The sequence below is a fragment of the Apaloderma vittatum genome, unplaced genomic scaffold (genome assembly GCF_000703405.1).
Source record: "Apaloderma vittatum isolate BGI_N311 unplaced genomic scaffold, ASM70340v1 scaffold9528, whole genome shotgun sequence".
Lineage (NCBI taxonomy): Eukaryota > Metazoa > Chordata > Aves > Trogoniformes > Trogonidae > Apaloderma > Apaloderma vittatum.
In genome coordinates, this window is record NW_009731310.1 from 11,982 (window position 1) to 34,309 (window position 22,328).

The 22,328-nt window shown below is 43.8% G+C and overlaps 1 protein-coding gene across 1 annotated transcript in view; it reads left to right on the top strand.

Moving 5' to 3' along the window:
• The window catches only part of LOC104278231 (focal adhesion kinase 1-like), a gene marked incomplete at its 3' end in the record, with an annotated part of 75,961 nt that overhangs the window by 5,496 nt on the left and 48,137 nt on the right, over nucleotides 1–22,328 (top strand). Inside the window, exon 2 of the mRNA XM_009875142.1 lies at nucleotides 11,475–11,701. Within this exon, the coding sequence (XP_009873444.1) occupies nucleotides 11,475–11,701 (227 nt within the window). The remainder of the gene's footprint in view (nucleotides 1–11,474; nucleotides 11,702–22,328) is intronic.

A 22,328-nucleotide genomic window follows, 5' to 3' on the forward strand; every position in this document is an offset into this window, starting at 1 on the left:
GCCCGTGATGACAACTTACTTGCCTTTGAAAAATTAACTCAAACCTCTGTGCAAATACTTTCCTCGGAAATAATGGTCTGTCAGTCCTGTAGCTTCTTACAGAAGCAAATCTGAGAAACCAGACTTAAATTCTTTCAGTGATATTTGAACATTAAACTGTACGTGGGAACTTCCAACGGTGTGCAAGAGAATGCCTGACATTTAAAAAAAAAAAAAAAATATTCTGAAAATATTTTGTGAATGATTGGTCGTCTTTTTTTTTTAAACATATGAACTCTTAACGGTGTGCAAGAGAATGCCTGACATGTAAAAAAAAAAAAAAATTCTGAAAATATTTTGTGAATGATTTGTCGTCTTTTTTTTTTAAACATATGAACTCTTACAAGGATCAGAATATATAGTGTAGGCTTTTCTGATGCTTTCATAGCTGTGCTTTTTTGTCTAGGATTGTTTAATTTCCTGATTTGTTCTGTGCAGGAAAATTGTTGAAATTTTATTTGATGAGTTTTAGTTTTCTGACTTGATGTCAATCTTTTCCAAGCCTGGAAATCATCACCTTGCGCTGGCAACTCTTGACTTGATAAGTGTACGCTATCGAACGTGTGACTCACAAAGCTGGTCTGTCTACCTACATCTGTATTTAGTCTGAAGAAAAGGAGGCTGAGGCGAGACCTATCGCTCTCTACAACTACCTGGAACGAGGCTGTAGCGAGGTGAGAGTTGGTCTCTTCTCACAAGCTACAACCAATAGGACAAGAGGAAATGGCTTCAAGTTACACCAGGGGAGATTTAGGTTGGACATTAGGGAAAACTTCTTCACTGAAAGGGTTATCAAAGGCTGGCACAGGCTGCCCAGGGAAGTGGTTGAATCGCCATCCTTGGATGCATTTGAAAGCCCTTTAGATATGGTGCTCAAGGACATGATTTAGAAGTAGACCTGGTAGGGTTAGATAACCATTGGACTTGATGATCTTGAAGGTCTTTTCCAACCGTAACAGTTCTGTGATCTATATGTTGAGCTTTTCTGGAACCACCAAGGTAATTTTAACTTCAGCATTAGAAGCAAAAGATTAAGCTTTTCTGGATGTTGTTAATGTGAATGAATCGCATCAGTCGTCCACTCTCTTTGACATTCTCTCTTCTTGGTGACTTTCAGGAGATCACATGAACGTGACTGTGTTGCCGCAGTCGATCCTTGTTGTTCCATCACATCCACTGCGTTAGAGACTTCCAGGGTTTCTTAATGTCTGTTCATGTGCCCGTTGTCCGTACTCCTCTGAATTTGCTGCTACCATCTGCCTCCACAGTCCTCTACCTCCTATTTAGAAAAGATCTTTTGACTGAAAAGTCTTGGGGTGTTTTGTTTTTTTGCGGCTGTTGTTCCTCCACATCATCATTTCAGCTGAACTTCTCTGGACTTTGTGGACAGCACTCAGAGTGTGGTGCAAATTACATTGTTTTTTCTACTCTTTTTCCACCTTGTGGTTAAAATAGAATAAACTTAATCCATAGTTCTCCGCTGGCAAGGGGGTTACATGGTGCTGAAGACACGTGGACACCCAGCCCTTGACTTCAGTAAGCACTGGCAGAACTTACTCCAAGTTGCAAAGATCCCAAGTTGCAAAGATCCTGAAGAGCCAATTTGCAGGCTAAAATTAAAAATTCAGTGAAATATCCTTGGGTTGGAATACTTAATGTTTTATCCCTTTGTGTTATTTTTCCTAAAGCTCGCTAGTCTCACAGTCTGCGTGGGAATTTGAGCGATGGTAGGTGCCCGTTGACCCATGAAGTACTGCTCATGGAGAAAACTCTTTGTAGCGTGGAGGGTGTGTTACCGCAGCTGAAGAGCATTCTCTGCAGAAACTGGTGTGTTTTCATACATATTAAAGCACGTGCACTCCTTGTTGAAAGAGATTTTTTATTTTTTTCTCTACCTATTATGAAGTAATTAATTTAAAAGAAGTTTAAACATGCTAAGAGCACATGTTGCAAGTATCTGGAAACTCTGTACTTCCTGAAGCTTGTGCGGAAGTGTTTTGGTTGCCGAGTCCCCTTGTAGGAGTTTGTGTTTTCAGGCCAAGCGAAACTGAGGCTTTAAAAACAAATTGCATGTTTCAGTAGCCCTCCCCAAACAAATATTTCTGTACGTTATAATAGAGATTGAAGGGAGGTGGGTTTGATAGCTCTGTGTGTCTTGGTGGTTTACGGAAGTGTCTCGTTTGTGTAGCGCCAGCTTAAATTATTACCACCTGCTATTTCTGCAACTGTTCACATCGTTGTACGCAGATTGTGTATTTCATTGCCACGACGTGGATTGATTTATTGTTTCCAGAGAAATAACAGAATAGAATAAAAATGCACTGTAAAGTCATCTTTATGACTCCTCTTAATGGCATGATCGATAAATTCATGAGAAGGTAGTGAAAGCCACTTGATTTATGCAGGTTTGCCCTCCTTTCCTGACCAGGATGTTGCACCAGTTGTCTCTTGTGTCCTTTGATCCCCTCAGGTGATGAGGGCCAACCCCCACTAGTGGTTTCAGACCTGGGCACTGATAGATCAGTCGTTATGTTGGTGCTCGTTGGCGAGCTGATGGGCTGTCAGAGTATCTACAAAGACTGAATTCTATGACTGATTTTTTTTTTTTCAAAATGCATTGCAATTGAATTCCCTGGTATTTCTGACCCCATTCCAAGCTGTTTGAAATTAGCTAAGCGTCAGTAACTAACGAATATCTGGGTTCGTTCAGGTGGGATGAGATTGTCTGGGTGAACGAACACAAAAAGTTGCTTAAATGGAATAGACTGAAGCTTGTTGTGGCAAAGGCCGTGTTGTATTTATTGCCCACCTGCTGCAAAACCTGATGTGCTTCTCACCCAGGAGACCCCTTCTCATGGGAGGGGAGAGGAAAACGGTGCCACACGTACCCTCATTGAGTATTCTTGAGGTGGTCCTACCTCATTTCTTTTCAAATGACAGAAATGATGGAGCTTAATTGTAAAAAAACTTGGCTTCTGTAGGGGATTGGTCCTGGATCTTCTGCATTCCAGTTAATTTTTCTACCACATACTAATATCTTACCCTTTGGGCTATTAAGTTTCTCTTTCAGAGAATTTTGTTGGAGGAAACCTTAATGTGTTTCAATTTGTTAATACCTAGTTTGGGATTGTCTTTTTTTTGCTTATTAGAAAAGGAAGTAGCGACTCAGTTGCAAACAGAATGGTCTAACTGCAATTATTACCGTCTTAACCTTTTTGATGGGAAAGCTAAAGTTTTGTCTGGTCCAACAGTACCTATTGGAGATGGTTATAGGAAAAAAACACTAAAATGAGTTCGGTCGGTAGTTGTCTTCTGTCCCCATTTACTGCACATTGAGGAAATCCCTCTTCTGAACCCGTTTTGTCTCCTAATTTTTTTTTGTGTGTGTGCGTGTGTAGATACGCATAAGTGCAATCTCAAAAAGCTTGTAATTGTATTATGTAGAGCCTTCATAGAGCAGGATCTCATAGGCTGGAAGGGACCTTAGAGATCATCTAATCCAACCCCCTGCCATGGGCAGGGACGCCTTTAACCAGCCCCGGTTGCTCACGGCCTCATCCAACCTGGCCTTGAACAGCTCCAGGGAGGGGGCAGCCACAACATCTTTGGGCAATTTATTCCAAAGTCTTGCCGCCCTCGTACAGAAGAATTTCTTCCTAAGGTCCAATCTAAATCTATTCTCCTTCAACTTAAACCCATTTCCCCTTGTCCTATCAGTGGACACTCTTGTCAAAAGTCCTTCCCCAGCCTTCCTCTAGGTTCCCTTCAGGTGTTGGAAGGCAGCTATTAGGTCCCCCCCAAAGTCTTCTCTTTTCCAGACTGAACAATCCCAGCTCCCGCAGCCTGTCCTCGCAGCAGAGGTGCTCCAGCCCCTGGGTCATCTTTGGTGCTTACAGCATTCTGACTTGTGCATTTCCGTGGCGTTATTTTAAAGAAAAGTGCACCGCTGTAATTCCCTACGACTTGCCAGTGAAATTCAAAAGAGCAGCAGCAGCAGATGTAAGGGGAGGTATTTACTTGGGTTTCAGTGGTGCCAGGGGACCGAAGTGAAGGTCCTGCTACTGAGAAATTAGACAAGTATCTAGCTGGATACTGTCTTCTAATTAAAGCATATACATTGATTTTCTTGTAGTCCCAACACAGCTGATGCTTCATCATTATTAATTTTTTTTAATATTAAAAATAGAAATTGGTGCCAACTCCAGGGGGAAATGCTGCTAGCGCCGTTTATGCAACTTAACGATAAAATCAGGTTAAACTGCATGTTTAAGGTATGTCAGGACTTAATCCTGTGGGATTCTTGGGGAGAAGAGTGGACGGAGTGCAAGACACCTCGATGAATTTGCTTTGTGGTGTGACAGCACTGATTGTAGAATGTTCGGGGTTGGAAGCGACCTCTAGAGATCACCCAGTCCAGCCCCCCTGCCAGAGCAGGATCACCTACAGTAGGTCACACAGGAACGTGTCCAGGCGGGTTTTGAATGTCTCCACAGAAGGAAACTCCACACCCTCCCTGGGCAGCCTGTGCCAGGGCTCTGGCACCCTTGTGGTAAAGAAGTTTCTCCTCATGTTGAGGTGGAACTTCCTGTGTTCTAACCTAAACTCATTATTTCTTGTTCTGTTGCTGGGCTCCACTGAGAAGAGATTGTCCCCTTCGTCTTGACACCCACCCCTCAGATACTTATGTACATTAACAAGATCCCCAATAAATTTTCTCTCTCCCTGCATCCCGAGGTGCCGTGCAGCCCCAGTGCTGGGCCACCGCGTCTGGAGCACTTAGCAAAAGCAACTTAAAAGTCCTAAGACAAGCTGCATCCGTAGCAGCTGTACGTGCAGTCTGCCCTTGTTTCAGTTACTGTTGGTGGTACACGTGTTTATTAATTGATTTTTGCTGAATTGTGCTTGCCTGGTGTGTAACAGGCGCGAGGGTGTCGTGGTTTTGGTTCATACAGGTCCTGTAGTTTGTGCTTTCTCTGAATTCCTCCTTCATTCTCTCCTGAACGTTTAATCTATTAAAACATTGATATAATTGAAATCGATTTTCTCAGGTGGTCAACTTGCATTGCTAAATTTGGGTTGACTTTGGGGTGTGTTACCTTCTCATGTTGATTTTCCAGTGTATTTCTAAAATCTCTCACTCTGCGAAGAAAAAAAACCCCAAACTGTAATTGAGACACAGAGTTAGTAACTGGTTAGGCAATATTCCCCACGGGGAAAAAAGAAATGTTAAGGGGAATTATTGATACGAGGCCATTCTTTCACTGCATATTGATACAGGGAAATAGTTGGTGTCAATTTAGACTAAAATACATACTAATAACTTATTTCTTAAATTGTTTTAATTTGGCTGGCTTTAAGGGCTTTGATAAATGTTTTTTACTGCGTATAATATACTTAAAAGTACGTCTGTATCTGGAAGAGTGGGGAGAGAGCAGTGACTCAGGAGGGGGTCAGAGAAGAGGCAGCAAGAGAAATAAATATATTCTTGGCTGTAGTCGGAGCTGATATTACCAAGAAGAGTAAATACAGCTGAAAGGTGTCTGAGGCAGAACTAAAGATTACAGCTTTTTTCTTCTGCTTTTGAACATCAGCATTAGCTGAAAGGAAGAGAACAAGAAAAATAAACTTGGTGGGAAACAAACAGGGACTTTTCAATGTGGTTTATGGAAACAGCTAAAATTATGGGCTGTTTCTGAAGACAAAAGGGATTATAATAGCAAAAGATACCCTTTCTCCTCTCTTTCTGTGTTTGCCCCTAATTTGAAATCTCCAATTTAGTGATTTTTTCAAAGTTTAGCCCTCAAATCCACATCATTAACCATATAACAAGGTGTTAGTATCAGGTAAATGAAGGTGAGCTTGTTGCTTGCTGCTTCTTTCCTGTGGCGTGTCCGTGTTCTGGACGTGCTGCCTTGACCACTTTGTTTTTTCCTCTCTTCCATCCTCTCTGGTTTTCAGGGAAGGGGACTGCTGCCAGAACCAGGCGCTCTGAGCGTGTGACCGTGCCACATGGGTGTCATCATGTAGTTGAATACACTGTGAATGCTTTCTTAGAAGAAATATGGTGTTTTAAGTGCCATCAAGAGGGATTTTAGCGAACCGTGCACTTTGTGTCCAACAGCAAGCATGGAGAACAGATCTTGCGATAAATATATATATATATGTTATATCAGAAGGTGGGGTATTCAGAATCAAAAGATGGCGCACTAAAAGTCAGCAATGCGCTGACTCGACAAAAAGTACCAGCTTTGTCATGGAGAACTTCGTTATAATTGTACTTAACATCCCGACTTTCTGCGAGGTTGAGATAGCCAAGTTAATATTTGCAAGGCGAGCCGCCGCGAGAATTAATACAAGCTGTGGAAATGGATGGAGCTCGAAATTCGTGAGATGTTTACTGCCTCGTGTGAGATGCCATAGGCATCATTTGAAGGAATTTAGAGCGTGAAATAAATTCTTAATTTAGTCTTAATCGCAGAATCACTGAGCTGGGAAGGGACCAGTGGGAGACAGTTTGGTCCAACCCCCCTGCTCAGGGCAGGGGCAGCAGCAGCGGGTTGGTCAGGGCTTTGTCCCGTCGCTATTTGAGTGTCTCCAGGGGTGGAGACTCTGCAGCCTCTCTGGGCAACCTCTTGCTGCACGAAACACTGTCCTTTCTCTGACACTTAATTGGGAATTCCTGTTTGTCACTTGATGCCTGTTGTCTCGTGTCTTCATGGGGAACAGTCTGGCTCCGTCTTCACTGGTATTTGTGGATATTGGTAAGATCCCCATGAGCCTTCTCTATCCTAGAACTCTCAATTTTTACTGTATTTTGTGTCAATTCTTGTATTTTTTAAAACAGAGCTTATAGATTCTCACAGATTTTTCTAGATTTGAATTGAGATGGACCAAGTTCTTTTGCAGAAACGCAACCTGGAAGGGACGTTAGCATGTGGATGTCGATGCCTTCAAACCTGAGGTGGGGATCAGTGTGGAGATGGAGCAGCATTATGAAATGTCGAGATATCTACTGGGGACAGCATGAAGTCACAGTGTGAACACGTTAATGCTGTGTTATTGGGCATCTGCCAATGCTGATAGGAAGAACAGTTTTGTTTATTTTTTTATTTTATGCCAAGCTGCTAATGTTGAAGACATTACTGGCATTGAAATGATTGCCCTTGTGGGACTCCTTTAACTTTTCTATTAGTTTATTAATCAACTTTTAGTTAATTGGTTTAAATGTTTTGTTATGATTTTTGACTGCCTCATTAGTGGAAATGATTTGATTTTGAAGTACCTGGAGCTGGTAGTGAAATGTGACTTTGACCTTTGATTGGGCTCCTGGAAGCCGTAACACTGCCTGTTCCGCCGTAGTGAAGCGAATGTGCAGAGTGTGCAGTGCTCAGAGATGTGTCAGCAGGAGTCACCTTGGGAAGGATTCACTTCCTTATCTCATTTTGTGTTCCTTGAGAAAATAAAACAAGTTATATTGTACTTTCGTAGTGGAACTGCTGCCTAAGTGAAAAAGGCAGGCATGAGAAGGTAGGCGGTGCTTGCTTGTCGTTGATTTGAGAACCCGTGGAGCACTGTGGTGTTGAATTGGTTTTGTTTGGTGGTTCTTTGGTTTTTCTGAAAAGCTTTCTCTTCTAATGTCATTTAACAGAGATTAATTAATATGCTTTCCTAAAGCTCAGGTGCTCCATCACAGTAGAGCAAATCATCACATCATAGTCTGGTAACAACTACAGTTGCTTAGTGGACCAACTAAATATCTACCAGGCTGGGGTTGGTTCTCTTCACTCTTCCCCCAGACTTGGAATAAGTTTTTACAGTCCTGAGAAACACGATTGTTGGGGGAACCATGGCCTTTACTCTTTGCAGCTCCGAGGGATCCTGGCACACAGCTTCGCCTACAAACCAATGTGACCACACTCAGTTTTAGACCGTTAATGTGGATGTGCTGCAGCTCTTTTTCACCCCAATATCCAATCACATACAGCAGAATTAAGTCTGCATAGGCAGTGTAGAATTGTACAAACGCTTGGGTTGGGAGGAGGGACCTTTAAAGATCATCTGGTCAAACCTCCCTGCCACGGGCAGGGACATCTTTGGCTACACCAGGTTACTCAGGTTGCCCAGTCCGACCTTGAGTGCTTCCGGTGATGGGACATCCACAAACGCAGCCTGTTCCAGTGTCTTGCCACCCTCATGGTACGGAATTTCATACTTAAATCTTATTCTACCCTCTGTTTGCTTGACCCGGAGCTCATTTGCGCTCCGTCATCATATGCTGCTTGTCTGTTTAATACCAGGAGGTCTAAAGCTGCTCATTTAAAGGGAGCTCTGCAGCGGCAGGATTACACACCAGTCTGGTCTGAATTTAGAAGAGCCCAAGTAAACATCCCAGTGTTGTGATCTTATCAGGTACTGGTTGTTTAACTACTTTTCCATCAGGGGCAGCTGTAATTTAGATTTTGGCCTGAGGCAGAGTTCTACAGCCACCTTTATGAACTCCAACCCAGGGGCTGGTTTTAATGGGTGTGTTAATAGGCCCATCACCAGAGAGATGGTGTATGTTTTGATACCCCTGAGCTATCAGATTTATTGCTCTTGTGGTACCTCATAAAGTAAGCATTGGGTTTTTTAAAAGAACTTGTAAGGAACCCAACGATGATGAATTTTTGAAGGAAAACTGCTTTTCTAATTTCATATAGGAAGTTGATTTACCTTAAAACATCTCTGACCTGTAAAACCTTGTGAAAGCTGACAATAGCACAGTCAGTCCAATGTTTGATTCCATGTTTTCCCTCAATGTGATGAATAGGGAAAAAAAATTGCAGTAGTGTTTTGCCTGTCCGTTGAAATTGCAGTGCTTGAGAGTCCATCTGGGTGTAGAAACTGATTTCTTTCAGTGCTTTTGTTTGCTGCTCCCAGGGGATGTAGGTTGTCCGTATAAAGTCTGGGGTCACACAGCTTTTAAATACTTGTTTCTGTGTTACCCTGTAGCTTTTCTTCCTCTTTTTCTACCAAATAAAACCCGATGAACGTCTATGTCAAGTGGATGGAATACAGCAAGTTAATATTAAAGAAGGTGTTCCTTTAGTTCCCCTTCAAAATTCCTTGTCTCCCTTCGGTTTGCAGAAGAATTTCCTGCTATTTCCTTACGTAGGCTTGAAATAAAGCTTATTGGCTTTACTGGTGGCTTTGGGGTAGAGTTGGCTGCTCTGAAGGAGGCAGAACCTGCTGCAGAAGTGGCTCATGCCTGAGCCTGAAAGCTGCTGGCGTTTCGATCCTGCCAGTTGCGCTGTTGAAGGGCTTCGTCTGCCTGAATTTGTCGCGATGGAACTCCCCACCTCGCAGACCTTTGGAGTTTCACGACGGCTGTTCCAGCCTTACGAGAGAGGAGCCCTGCAGTTAGAAGCCTGTATGCTCCTGTCGTCTCGGTATTAGTGTGCCACGGGAGGTTTTTAAACCTGCTTCAGCTTTCAAGTCAAGGTTTACACGAAAACAGCTCCTGAGCTCCTTTGGGGAGGAGAAGTCAAGAGCAGCGTTGCTGAGAGGTTCCCAACATTTTCCTGTCTGTATCTGTGGGCATAGGGTTGACTTCATGCATTTGTACTGATTGCCAGAAAAGAGAACCCATAAAGCACGATACGAAAACTGAAATGATTTCTGGAGTTCTCGGACAGAGAAAACTGGGATCTGAAACTCAGCCGGTGCTTGCAGGGTGGGGGCCGTTCCTCAAGGGGCAGGCGCTGGGGGAATGCTGGGGAGAAGTGTCTCCTTGGCTCTTGTGCTTGCCCAGAGGGCAGCAAGTTAGAGGCCTTTTGTCTGACCCAGTACTGTCAATTTTAAGTTCTTACAGTTCTGTTGGATGAATGCAATTCGACCCTTTAAGAGGTAAAGTCCTGCAGCACAGATGGGCTGTTTGTTTCCTCTTTATCTTGTGTGTCTGAGTGGGGAGGATGCTTAAGATCTTAGACTTCAAGTCCTGCTTTTAGCCTCTAGCAAGTGGTGGTATCTGCAGTCTGGAGATCTCAAGCCTTGATATTGGCCCTGCTAGATTCCTGCAGGCTGAGCTCATGGGGTGGTTTGACGGGGCTGGTGAACTGGTGTAACAGCGAGCTGCTGCTGGAGGGGAGACATCTCTCTCCTGCCCCTCACCACCGGCCGCTCCTCGTCCTCTGTGCTTACTGTCTGTGGCAACCTCAGGCAGCGGTGGTGTAAAACTAAGCCAACCCCAAAAACCAAATCCCCCTCTTTTTTTATTAATTTTTCTCCACTTGTAGTTTCCTGAATCGATTGTCAGGGAGGTCAGCGGAGCATCCTGAGTGGGAGGCTGGCGGCTGGAGCTCTGCTGAGGAACAACCAGGAGTTGGGGTGAAGTAAACTAAGGCTCAGGCGTTCGGTAGCAGCGTTGAAGCAGCTTCAGTCCCCTCCAGCCCCGTCTCGCAGGCCAGCTTTGCTACCAGAAAAGCCTTCAGGGTACTCTGCCAAAAAGATCCGGGTTTATTTTATTTTTAACATCTCCGCATTTCCAGAACTGCTCGCTGTGAGGAGGAGGAGGTACAGAAAGCTCGCTGCACTTGTCCAAGCCCTGGAGCAAAGCCCTGCGGCTCTTTGCTCTTTCCAGCCAGCAGACTGGAATGATGCTTGAGACTGCGAGGAGAGGGAGGAGGGATTGTTTGCTCTCTCTCTTGTGCTGCATTGATTTCTCAGACACCATCTGCTTGTGGTTGACTAAGTAGCAGCAGTAGCCAGGAGGCAATTTTTATTTTTTTTTTTTCTTTGAGATGCAGACTCATGCCTGGTCTGTGCCTTTTTACCACCAGACTTGGAAATTGCTCGAACTAGTCCGTGATAAACCTTAGTCTCTTTTTTAGTAGTTGATGGGAGGAGGGGCAGTGTTGTTCTTAACGGTTCATGAGCAAATAATGAATTTAACTCTGGGTGGTTTTGAGTTGTGACATTGTCTTAGCCTTAAATGGGAGAGCCTGGTGTTGGCGTGCGGCTTCTCAACGGAGTCTCCAGAGACTGGGCTGGTGGGGTTTCCTTATGCTCTTTAGAGACTTGTTGCAAAACCAGACCTGGCAGGTTTTAGGGATCTTCTTAAAACTGGAAGACGCTGTTTGGCCTTGAAGGCTTTGGGTTAAGCCATTGAGAAACTAGAGGAAGAAATCTTGCTCAAGATACCACTTTTGTTAACAGTTGTGGCCTTCAAATTCAGATCACTTGGTCCAAGGGACCGCAGGTTCCTCTGGTAGTCATCTGGATTGTTTTTTTTTGTGTTTGTAGATGTGTAATGATTTTAGGAGGGGACTCCAAGTAAGGCAGCTAAATGTTCTTTCGAAAAATAAGTCTTCATGGGTTTCCAGTAAGCGTTTGGTATGAATTGGTGTAAAATTCAGGTATAACTGAAACTAATGGATTTTTTTCTTTCCCTTTCCTAGAATATGACCGATACCTAGCATCTAGCAAAACCATGGCAGCAGCTTACCTTGATCCAAACTTGAACCATACACCAAGTTCAAGTGCAAAGACGCACCTCAGTACTGGGATGGAGCGCTCCCCGGGGGCCATGGAACGTGTCTTAAAGGTTTTTCACTACTTTGAAAATAGCAGCGAGCCGACAACGTGGGCCAGCATTATCCGGCACGGAGATGCTACTGATGTCCGAGTAAGTCTGGTTTTTAACATTGTCATACCAGCTTTAGATTAATTGTTAACTTTGTGCTACAGAAAAATCATAGAATGCTCTGAGTTGGAAGGGACCTGAAATCTGGAAGCAAACACAGAAGTGTCGCCATTTATTTTAAAAGAATCTTTGCCTGTTGTATGTTGGGAGTAACTTCAGAAAACGCTTTTAAGTGGCACCGACTTCCCTTGAGAAGAAAAAAAACTAATGTTTGATTGTGTGTTACCTTAAAGAAATGAGAACTCTTCCCATTTTTACAGAATGGAGAGTTGAAATTTAGGACAGTGGTTACCAGTCTAGATACCACTACTGGTGTGTGACAGCTGACTTTTACCACTTCATACACCCCAAAAGCCTGTGTAACACCTGGCAGGATGATGGGGATGAAAGTGACATTAAAGGACACTCCTCATGGTTTTGTTTTTGTTTTTTTTTTTAAAAAAAGTTTATTTGTTTAAATGTTAGATATGTATATTTACATGTTTAAAAGGTGCACATGTAATGTATACATGACTTTGGTATAAAAGAAGAGTCCTGTTTGGAAACTCCTTTCCCCCAAATGCGGGAGGGTCTCTCCTCCCCCAGTAAGTCCCTTTATTCCCATCCCTGTGCCTGGCAGTCACCTGCTGCTTGTATTTGTACGGTCTTATCCTTCAGTGAAAAATAATGAAAGTTGGGATTTTTTAAAGAATAATGGAAGTATTTGTAATCTTAGAGGCATGTGGAAATGTTACATGTGTGTGAAAAACTGCTTATTCTGAACCATAACAGTCTCTGTAATGCCGAGCCCACGCTTACTCTTCCAATTTTGAAGTGTTGCGACATGTAAACTGAATTTAACGTGTCAGATGCTTTGAAAACTTCATATCTTGCTTGTTTGTTAATTCTCCTCCCAGAGCCGACCCTTGTGTGGTGGCGGGCCGAGCCCACGCTTACTCTTCCAATTTTGAAGTGTTGCGATATGTAAACTGAAGTAAAGCTGAATTTAACGTGTCAGATGCTTTGAAAACTTCATATCTTGCTTGTTTGTTAATTCTCCTCCCAGAGCAGACCCTTGTGTGGTGGTGGGTGTTATGGAGGGTTGTTTTCTCCTGTGAGGTTCCTGCTGTAGAAGCGAATTCCCATCTGCTCATTCCTGCCAACGTTTGTGTTCTCGACACATGCTCTGCCCGATCCTTCAAATCCCACTGCAACGACACGATTCCAATCTGCCGAAGGGCGAGAGTTGTCAGGAGCTAAGGAGACCTGTTGTCACCTTCTGCCCACTATTATGGTTCCTTTGTGCGAGAGAAAACCAACTAGAAAAAAAGAATTTTGAATGTTTTCATTTCCTATTGTTTATTTAACAGCACCTTGAAGTGAGGTGGGTCTTTTAACTGGTCGTAGACCTGTGAAATTCAAGGGGTTTTTTTGGTGATTGTCAGATCTTACTTTATATGAGATAAGGGTTTTTTGTGTGCCACTTGAAACATCTTTGCTGCCTGGCTTAGGTATAGTGATTTGATATATCTGATGTGATTGATTTATTCCATAAAGTGTTATTACTTGGTAGGAGGGAAGAAAAACTGCCTCTCGGTGTGTTTTTAACCTTGGAAGCCTCTACAGTGGACGAATGTGTGATGAGGTTCTTAGGTGGTACTTGAAATGGATGTTGTCTTTCCAAAGAAGTCTGTAGAAACTTGAAAAGCAAAAGCAGAGATTACATCTCTGGTTTCTCCAGCTCAGAAATACCTGTGGTTATGGGCTTTAAGGATCCGAAACTTACAGTCTCTGTAAGAAGTTCAGTGCCGAGTTCAATTCGCAGAGTTAAATATCCTTGTTTTAACCAAAAACGTGTAATATTGTTTATAAAAGCAGGATAAAAGTAACAAGGCACACAGCAGTTGCTCAAGGATTGCCTTAATTTATTTATATGCATATTTAATTGGACATTTGTTTCTAAAAGTCATGGGATTTTTGTATTGTTACCCTTTCCTGATAAAGAAGAATGCGATGCTTTGGTGTTACACTTGTTTTAAGAACATTATTTTATTTTGTTAATCTGGCTAGTGACTCTTGACTGTGCAGGTACTCCGGAGTGAAGATCTAGCGCTGATGTATTACCATGTCCTGACATTTATTTTAGAAACAGTAAACCGTTTTTGGAGTACAAGCCTGCATTCCTTCGGAATGACCAAGCAGGATAATTTAAGATTAAAATAGCCTGTAAGGTTTTTAGACCTTAGTTTTGTGGAGGAGACAATGTGCAGCAGAACTTCCATTTCTTCTGAATTACAAACTGAGGAGGAGACCAGTGCTGGGTTTGGCCCTTGGCTTCTTTCCTGGGGGCTTTGTGAGAATATTCACAAGTCGAATGACTTTGAGACAGCTTTAGAAATAAAAGGAAAAGGAAAAAAAAGGTTTTTCAGGAATACTCGGTGGTTAGCACAGCTTCTGGGATGATGGCCGAGGAACCTTTCCAGTGTTCAAAGGAAGTCAGGCTTGGGCTGGAATGTCCAGTTAAAGGTTTTTCTGCTGGTAGGGCAGAGGACTTTTTGGAATGTACTAATACCAAGGGAAAGTAAGGGTGGAATTTTTCTTTCCTGATCGGTCATTTCAAACATCACCTGTTTCTGGCAGTTGAACTTGCCTTTGTCAATGGAAAGGGAGTGTTTGACAGCCAAAGGAGTGAGGAAAGGCCCTTCAAAAAAACAAAGTACATATATGTATGTTTTGTGCATTATACTCAAATCCTTGATCACGAGGGGAAATGCATTTCGTGAAAAATCTCGTGTTTGACTCTTGCTTTCTGCAAGAGTCTCTCTCTATACGTAGGCTTTGCCTCGAGGAGAACTGTCTGCGGAGCTCTGCTTATTCTGCATGGCTTTAGTCCCTCCAAGACAGCTGTTTCCTCCGCGGGATGAGCCTGTATTCTGCAAGGGATTCCAGGGCAGCCTTGCAATTCTTGGAAATGCTCTCTTGGATTTCAAAGAACTGGCATGCTCTCTTTACCCTTTTTTTTTTTTTTTACCTTGGTGTTATACTAAAGCCACGCTCCATTTCCAAAAGGAGAAAAGAAAAAAAGGCTTTTATGAATGTGCAAACAGTGCTCTCCTACTGTGTGTTTACAGATAGCCAGGCCTTTGCCAGAGAAAGAAAGGTTCTTTATCTTCCCTGTTTATCTTGGTTTGGCTTCCTTTGGCAGGGTTGTCTACGTGCATACTCACAGAGAGGGATTTCCAGAGTTTGGAGTTGGAGAGGATGCGGGGCGAGCTCTGCCCTGTTCACAGCCTCAGGTGTGGCTTGCGAGTGGGCGGCTGTTGCTGAGATGGAATTTCTTTGGCCTCAAATGCCCCCTCTGTCCTGATTTTGTCGACGCTGCCACAGCATCGCGCTCAGCAGTTACAAGTAAATCACCTCTCTGCTTTCAGAAGACGTGCTCCAAGCAGAATTGTAACCCTGTTTGAGGTGGCGATGAGTGCGTTGTGTTCAGCAGATTGAGGGGGTAGGGAGGAGGAGTTGTTGTTTTGGTGGGACTTTTTGTGTTTTTTTCTTAGAAAACCCAACATTAGACGTTTCTGTGAGCCCTTAGGGATGGTTTTCTGTCAAGTGCAGTTCTGCTCCACAGTCTTCATTCCCACCCCTGAGGTGCTCAGCTTTCACCTTTTACACCTTCTTTTAAAGTTCTAGCCCTTGAAAATTGTCTTTGGTTCTTGAATAGTAGTTAGGAAGTAACGATGACATTATTTATGTGGAAATACCAACTAGAAATCTCAAACTAGGTTATTGTCAGACATGCATTGTACTTGATTCTTGTACAGGTTTGTTTTCTTCCAGCTTGTAAGACTGTCTAAAACATAAACTGGATAGAGACAACATTAAAACTTGTAACCATCAGCTTTGTCCTTGTTTCTGGAGATAGAAAGAAGCATGTTTAGGAGTCTTGGACAGCAAATAAAGATACAGTGTCCAGGGCTCTCTTAACCTGTTCATCATTTGGATGTCTTTTTCTACACGGTACCACCCCCAAATGTTGGCTTCTTTAATGTTGACTGAATAAGAACTCAAGAAGCTGAATAAAAAAAAGAAGAAGAACATCGTTAGCTAAGGATAAAGATATATCTAACTCCAAAAAACCCAAAATTAAAATCAAGTGGCGTGCCTTGGCTGTGTCCTGCCCCTACATGATGGAGAAAGACCAGAGTGAATTCATCAACTTCCCTTCCTACCTGCAGGATCTTATTTTTTACAGGTAGAAGATGTGGCTGCAGGGTTGGGAGATTGTGTATTTCCAGTCAGATACCTAATTGGAACTTTTCAGGAGGAGAAGGGCTGAAAAACATTCAGCCGAGATACCACCGAAGCAGTTTATTAAGCTGCATCGCTGGGTTAGCATTTCTTGCTTTTTTCCCTGTTTGCCCCTCCCATGCAATCTGTATCGTGCTGCCGTATGTTTGCCCAGTAATACAGGAGGCGTGAGTGCTGGATTGGGGATGGGACTGGAGGCTGTGGTGGAGGAATGGAAGGAGGCTCCAGTGCAGCGCTCTGCCGCTCAGGCGATACCCTGCTGAGCCAAGTGCTGCTTGTGGCAGCAGTGCCAGCTGCCCTGCTGTTCGGTTCCTCGTGCTCCCGCCTCCGTCGTGCTGGCAGAGGCCGTCCACATTAACACGAGGGATTGTTTTGGTGGTGTTTTTAATCCAGATCAGTTCTGCAGGTTTGTTAGCTGCGTTGCCTTTGCAGACTTGCACAATGGCAAAGACTGGGGGAAGAAAGGAGAAGCCTGTTTGTGCTGGCACCGCGGGGTTACTGCACCACCAGGGAACAGGATATTAAATTAGCCTGATTGATGAGCATCCCTCATCAATGTCTGCAGGATTCCTGATTTCCAAACGCTTCTCAAGAAAGATATTGCCTAGCCTGAAAAAGGGTGGGAGTCACTGAGAAGACTTAACCTTCTAGCTGTGACTCCACCCATTCACCTTCGTCCCTGTCCAACGAATCTCTTCTCCTTTTTCCAAACCTGCCTTATTTTGACCCAGTATCTGGGTGATGAGTAGCTGGATGCTGCGGCTGCTCTGGAGCAGAGCGAGTCTGCACCGTACGGCGTGACTACCAGGCAGCCAGAAGTTGCACACACCCTGCTTTCGAGCTGCTGAACGGGTCAGGTGTGCTTTAGTGCTTCTTGGTTCCTCCTAAACCGGGCAGGTAGCTTAAAGAGTTACAGGGGAATGGACACATGGAAGGGCTGTTCTAATGAATCTACTGCCATGCGTCAAGGAGAAGGCAAATGTAATATGTAGGAAACTTTTTTTTTTTTAATCTGCTGGGTTTCTCTTTTAAATAGAATTTTAAGATAACCTGTAGTAAAGGGCTTGTGAATTGGGCACAAAGTTATGTTGAAAGAGCCTGTGAACACTAGCAGGGCCCAAAAGCACGCCAGGTAAGTGTTTTTGGTGTTGTAGAAATGTACTGTATACAGCAGTGGTTACATACCCAAATCTAATTTTTACAGGTCAGTGGAACTTTGAGTCGGTGGAACTTTTTGATGTGTAGAAGCAGACTGGAGTGCGATGATTTCTACCGTCAATTAGATGCACATAGAAATACATTAAATCATTCCCAGTCTAGTAAAAGAGCTAGTAAATAGGTACAATTCACTGGGTTTTTTCCCCTTCCTTTTCTGCAGTGCATACCTACATGCCTTGTACCAGGTAACAAGACTCGTTAGTTAATATGTGCCTCCCTTTGAGAACTGTTTAAAAAGGTACCAAGAACTCAAAACTACTGACCTGCAAATGTAAGCAGGATGAAAAAGAAGATATATTTAGTGTGTGCCAGTCTAGTTTATCCTGTGATGTACAGGTAGGTTTGCTGGATGAGTGCAGAAGAGGGAAAGGAGCGTGGTAATGAGATGTGGGCTTTTCTCATTGAGTGGCAGACCTAGTGTCATCAGAGGACAACCGTGCTTTTGGGGATTGTGAGGGCATGGAGTGTGCTTTTACAGAAATTCTAAATTTATTTGCATCAGAGCTTTGTAGTTTGCTTTTGTCCAACTCTTCATGTAGAAATCTCTCATCAGAAGTTCTAATGCTTGATATATAAATAGGATTTGACATTTTTGAAGTGCTTCACCAACAGGAACACCATGTCTCTATGTCAGAGGTTTTACTTAAAGACTTTCTGTAGTGCAAGACGCTTTCTCCTGCCTACTAAATAGGGAAATTAGGTTTGTAGTCACACTGGGAGTATATTGTTCCAACTTCAATTTATTCATAGCACATCAGCTCTGTTAATTTACAAGCAAGCAATTAATTTTTGTTCCTTTTCGGAAGCACAAGGTATTGATACATAGTGGGAGAGCCTAGGATGTCCTGTGCCTTTCGGCCCTTCTCTGGCCTGTCTTGATTTTTTAAATATACTGCGCTGTAAATTCTATTTTTGGACACGTTTTCCTAATTTAGGACAAATACTAACCTATTTTTCAAATGAGCTGTCTTGAATATCTTTGAGTTTTTTAGACAAAGGAGTAAAAATGAGTGCTGTCCCGTTTTCTAGCTGTTGAAAAAGTTTGGATTTTTTTTTTTTCCCTCTGGGTTAAAGGGAGGGAGAGGTGATGGATCACTTGCCTATTATTGATAAGAAATTCTGCTAAGGGCTTCCCATTCTCTTTTGCTCAGCTCTCCTAGCTGCTTTTGTGTTTGAGGTGTAAAATTAGTTTTGGAAATGTAATTAAAGATAATCGGCATACGATTGCGTGACTTTCTTACAGTTGTAGGGTATTTACGTGAATGACAACAGACACATGCAAACCCCTCACAGAAACTGATGTTGGTTTAGATATCTTGGGTACGCCCAAAGGGGAATCTTGTTCTAGAGCAGTTTTTTTCCTGGAGTCAGGCTCTCCTGTGAGGATTTCTAGTTGGCGTTAATTTGAGGTCATAAATGTGTAATCCAAATTGAAACTTGGGTGTTCCTTACCTGCTGTGTGTTTTGTTTGGGTTTTTGTTTGTTTTTTTTTCACTTAAGACTGAGAGAACTGGAGCTGCTTAGTCTTGAAAAGAGAAGGCTGAGAGGGGATCTTATTAATGTATAGAAATACGTGAGGAGTGGGGGCCAAGGGAAAGGTGCCAGTCTCTTCTCAGTGGTGCCCAGTGAGAGGACAAGGAATAATGGATATAAGCTGGAACACTGGAAGTTCTAACCCAACATGAGGAGAAACTTCTTCACTGTGAGGGTGCCAGAGCCCTGGCACCGGCTGCCCAGGGAGGTTGTGGAGTCTCCTTCTCTGGAGACATTCAAACCCCACCTGGACACGTTCCTGTGTGACCTACTGTAGGTGATCCTGCTCTGGCAGGGGGGCTGGACTGGGTGATCCCTAGAGGTCCCTTCCAACCCTGAACATTCTGTGCTTCTGTGAGTTGCTTCCTGCGCTCGAAGGCTGGCTGTAGTCAAGTCTGGAGAGATTTTGGCTTTCTTTTGCTGCGCTTTCGTTTGAAAGATTGCCAGGAGGTCTCTCAGCAGGATGTTTTAGTCGCTGTTGTGGGGGAGTCAAGCAGTTAAATTATTTGTCTGGAACCTTCGGAGGAAGCCTCCTGATCGCCACCAGGAAGGACATTAGGACCATGAAAGCCAGAGGAGCTGTCCCATAGCCTGGAGTGGCCGTGGTGGCTTTGTGTGGCGCTCCAAGCACCTCCGCGTGGTCTGTGGAGACCGTCCAGAACCCGAGGAGACTCCGTGTGGAGTTCGCTGCCCGACGGGAGTTAAATGCGCTGACGGGATTGTGGCTTCGGTGCCAGCACGAGCCTTGGAGATTAATCTTACGCTGTTTGGAAAGAGCAGCCAGATAAAACACGCACGGAGGGTTCCCCCACTGGTTATGGGCCGCTCTTGCCCTGGTGCGAGTCCCTGGTGCTGAATGTGGCTGTAAACGTTTTAAAATTCAGCTTGCCTGGTTTAAAAGTAAAGAAGCAAATAGATGTTTAACCTGAATGGCTTCCCCTGCAGAGCAGCTGTTCTGAGTGTCTTCATCACCACATTTCCTTATTTCTCCAATTTTTGATTCCAGCTGTGGTTTGTTAGCATCTGGAGTGAAAGTGTGGCATTCCTAAACAAAAAAAGACAGGAAGCCACTTAATAATGTGTTTGTTTTGCATAAACTGTCACTTCTTCCTTTCTGGACATATGTAAATTTTTGAAATGTATTTTCAACACTTTAACTTGATCTCCTTTGTACCAGTGCTGCTCTCTCAGTGTTGATGTTGAACTTTTCTTGAGTTGCAGTATATACTAGTCATTGCTCATTATTTTCTTGGCATAATGAAAACTACCTGACCAGAAGAGTTGAGGTCTTCTTACATAATTTAGAAAATATATTTACTTTTTAAATTATTATTTTCTTTTGGTTCTCTGATAGATTTGGAATTGATTGATGTTATAAAAGAGATATAGAGGCTTAAAAATCTCTCTTTCAGCTGGTGGCAAATTAGACATCTGACTTCTTCAGTCCTTTTGAAATTCCAGCCTAAAAATGAGAGATTTTGAGATATCCTGCTTGATTTTTTTCCTGAGCAAGTACTAACAGTTTCAGCTGAGCTTTGTGCACCAGTATTCTTTGTCCTTTATGGTCATAGATAATTTTGCCATATTTTTTTTTCTTTCCAAAGCCGTTTCTTACCACAGCAGGCAAAGCTTTCATTTACGAACGCGTTAACTCCACATTTTAATTTCTGACTGACAGCATCAGGGGCTGGGGATGGAGTGGATTTCCAAAACCAAACACTGCGTGTTATGTACCCATTTAATTCAAATTCAAAACGGTTCACTGACCTGAGAGTAGACCTTTGGAAGTTGCTGCCTTGCAAAAAGCGAGCTGCTTGAAGAGGATGAGTAACTGAAGGAGTTTCGTTGAAGGCTGAGGAGTGACAGAAACGATGCCTGGCTTGGGGAATCCCGCCTGGCTTGGGTAAAAATAGCCAAGAGACTGGGAGAGCCCTTGGGGGAAGTGTCAGATGTGCTTGCCTGGTGTCACCTCTTGCCCCAGCATCCATCTGCGACCACTGCTGGGCTTCCTTCAGTTGTTTGACCAACGTACCTGCGAGGAGGTCGTTTGCGTTGGCATCGGACGCTTGCCCCAGCTCCTCGGGCGCCGTCTGGCTGCCAGGAGCCAGCTGCTGGGGATTAGTCTCGGGGCGAGGCTGCCAGCGGGTAGCGCCACTCGAACACTGGGATTTGACAGTGTGCTTCGAAGGTTTTCTCCCAAGCAGCTTCCTTCAGGGTTTGGACTCAGCAGCCCCTTAGCAGCTCCTGGGCATGGAAGAAGACAAGGGTGTTGGGAGGCCCAGGTTGGGCACGGGGTGCTGGGCTTGATGGGACCTCTTCTGCCTCCAACTCCATGAACTTAGCAAACATGGCTTGTGTTCCCTTCTTGTAGGCTTGAAATAGTTATTTTATTATTTTTTTTACGTTTCACTGTGCGCTGAGCTGCTTCTGGAAGATTGTTTAAAGGCTGCGGTTTGAGAAGACGTGTGAGCTGATCTAACGTCTCACTGTCGCCTCACCAGAAGCATCGTTCCACTCTTATGTGTGTCATCTTCCTCTTCTAGTCACATTTAGTGCTTCCTTAGTTCTCTTTTTGCAGTTAGTTTTCCCCTTGCTTTGCTATATAGAAGCTTTGCTATATAAAAGAAGGCATTTTGGGAAACATTGTCATCCTGTACAAAAACCCTTTCACCTCTGTTCAGTAGCCCAGCTCTGGCTCCCGCAGCACTTACCACTGGCCACACATTGATGTTTTCTGAAATTCCGAGCTAGAATCAGCAGCTTCTGCGTCTGTGTGTGTATGTGCGTGTGTGTAGGTGTATGTGTGTGTGTGCAGGCTCACAGATGAGCGTTTTCCGTCGGAGATTTGCAGGCCATTAGGAGGTCAGAAGCAAAGGACTAGGAATTCCTGAAGTAAGTGCCTGGGAGCGGTGATAGCCCGGGCTCCTGCCGAGTTCTGAGCTCTGTACCGCAGGGACCCGCCGCCTTGCAGAGAGACAAACCTTCCCTTCTCGCGCGTCGCGAGGGAGCAGCTCTGATCTCTGCTGCCTTTCTCTTCGGGGTAAGAGCTGGGCACGCTGCACCTGGAAGGTTGTGCTCATCCATCAGCCACTGTCGCATCTGAATTTTAGTTACCTCGCGTTAGACCTTTCCAAGGTCTAACACGGAAGGGAAGTGGCAACCCCTTAGGATTTTGGGTTTTTTAAAGGTTGCTTTTTCAGACAAATCATCCTCAAACCCTAAAATTTACCTCAGGACAAGCAAGTAGGACATTGGTTTTATTTGAGAATCTTCCTAAGTAATTGTCCCTTGACTTTTGTGAGGGATCCGTGCTGAATCCCAGGAGAAAATGAGGAGGGGGGAGAGGGAGAAGGCAAGCGAGGGGCTGTGATGTGACCTATCACATCCTGGCTGTTGGGGCACTAAATCAGATGAAAGTCTATAAGAAAATTTTCCAACAGTAGGTGAAGAATGACTTTTAAAGGCTGTTGATGTGGTGTGGGGTTTTTTTAACAAATACATCTCACTTTCTTCCACAAATACGCTTTTTCTATTTTGGCTTATATGTTATTTTGTTCTACATAGAGGAAGT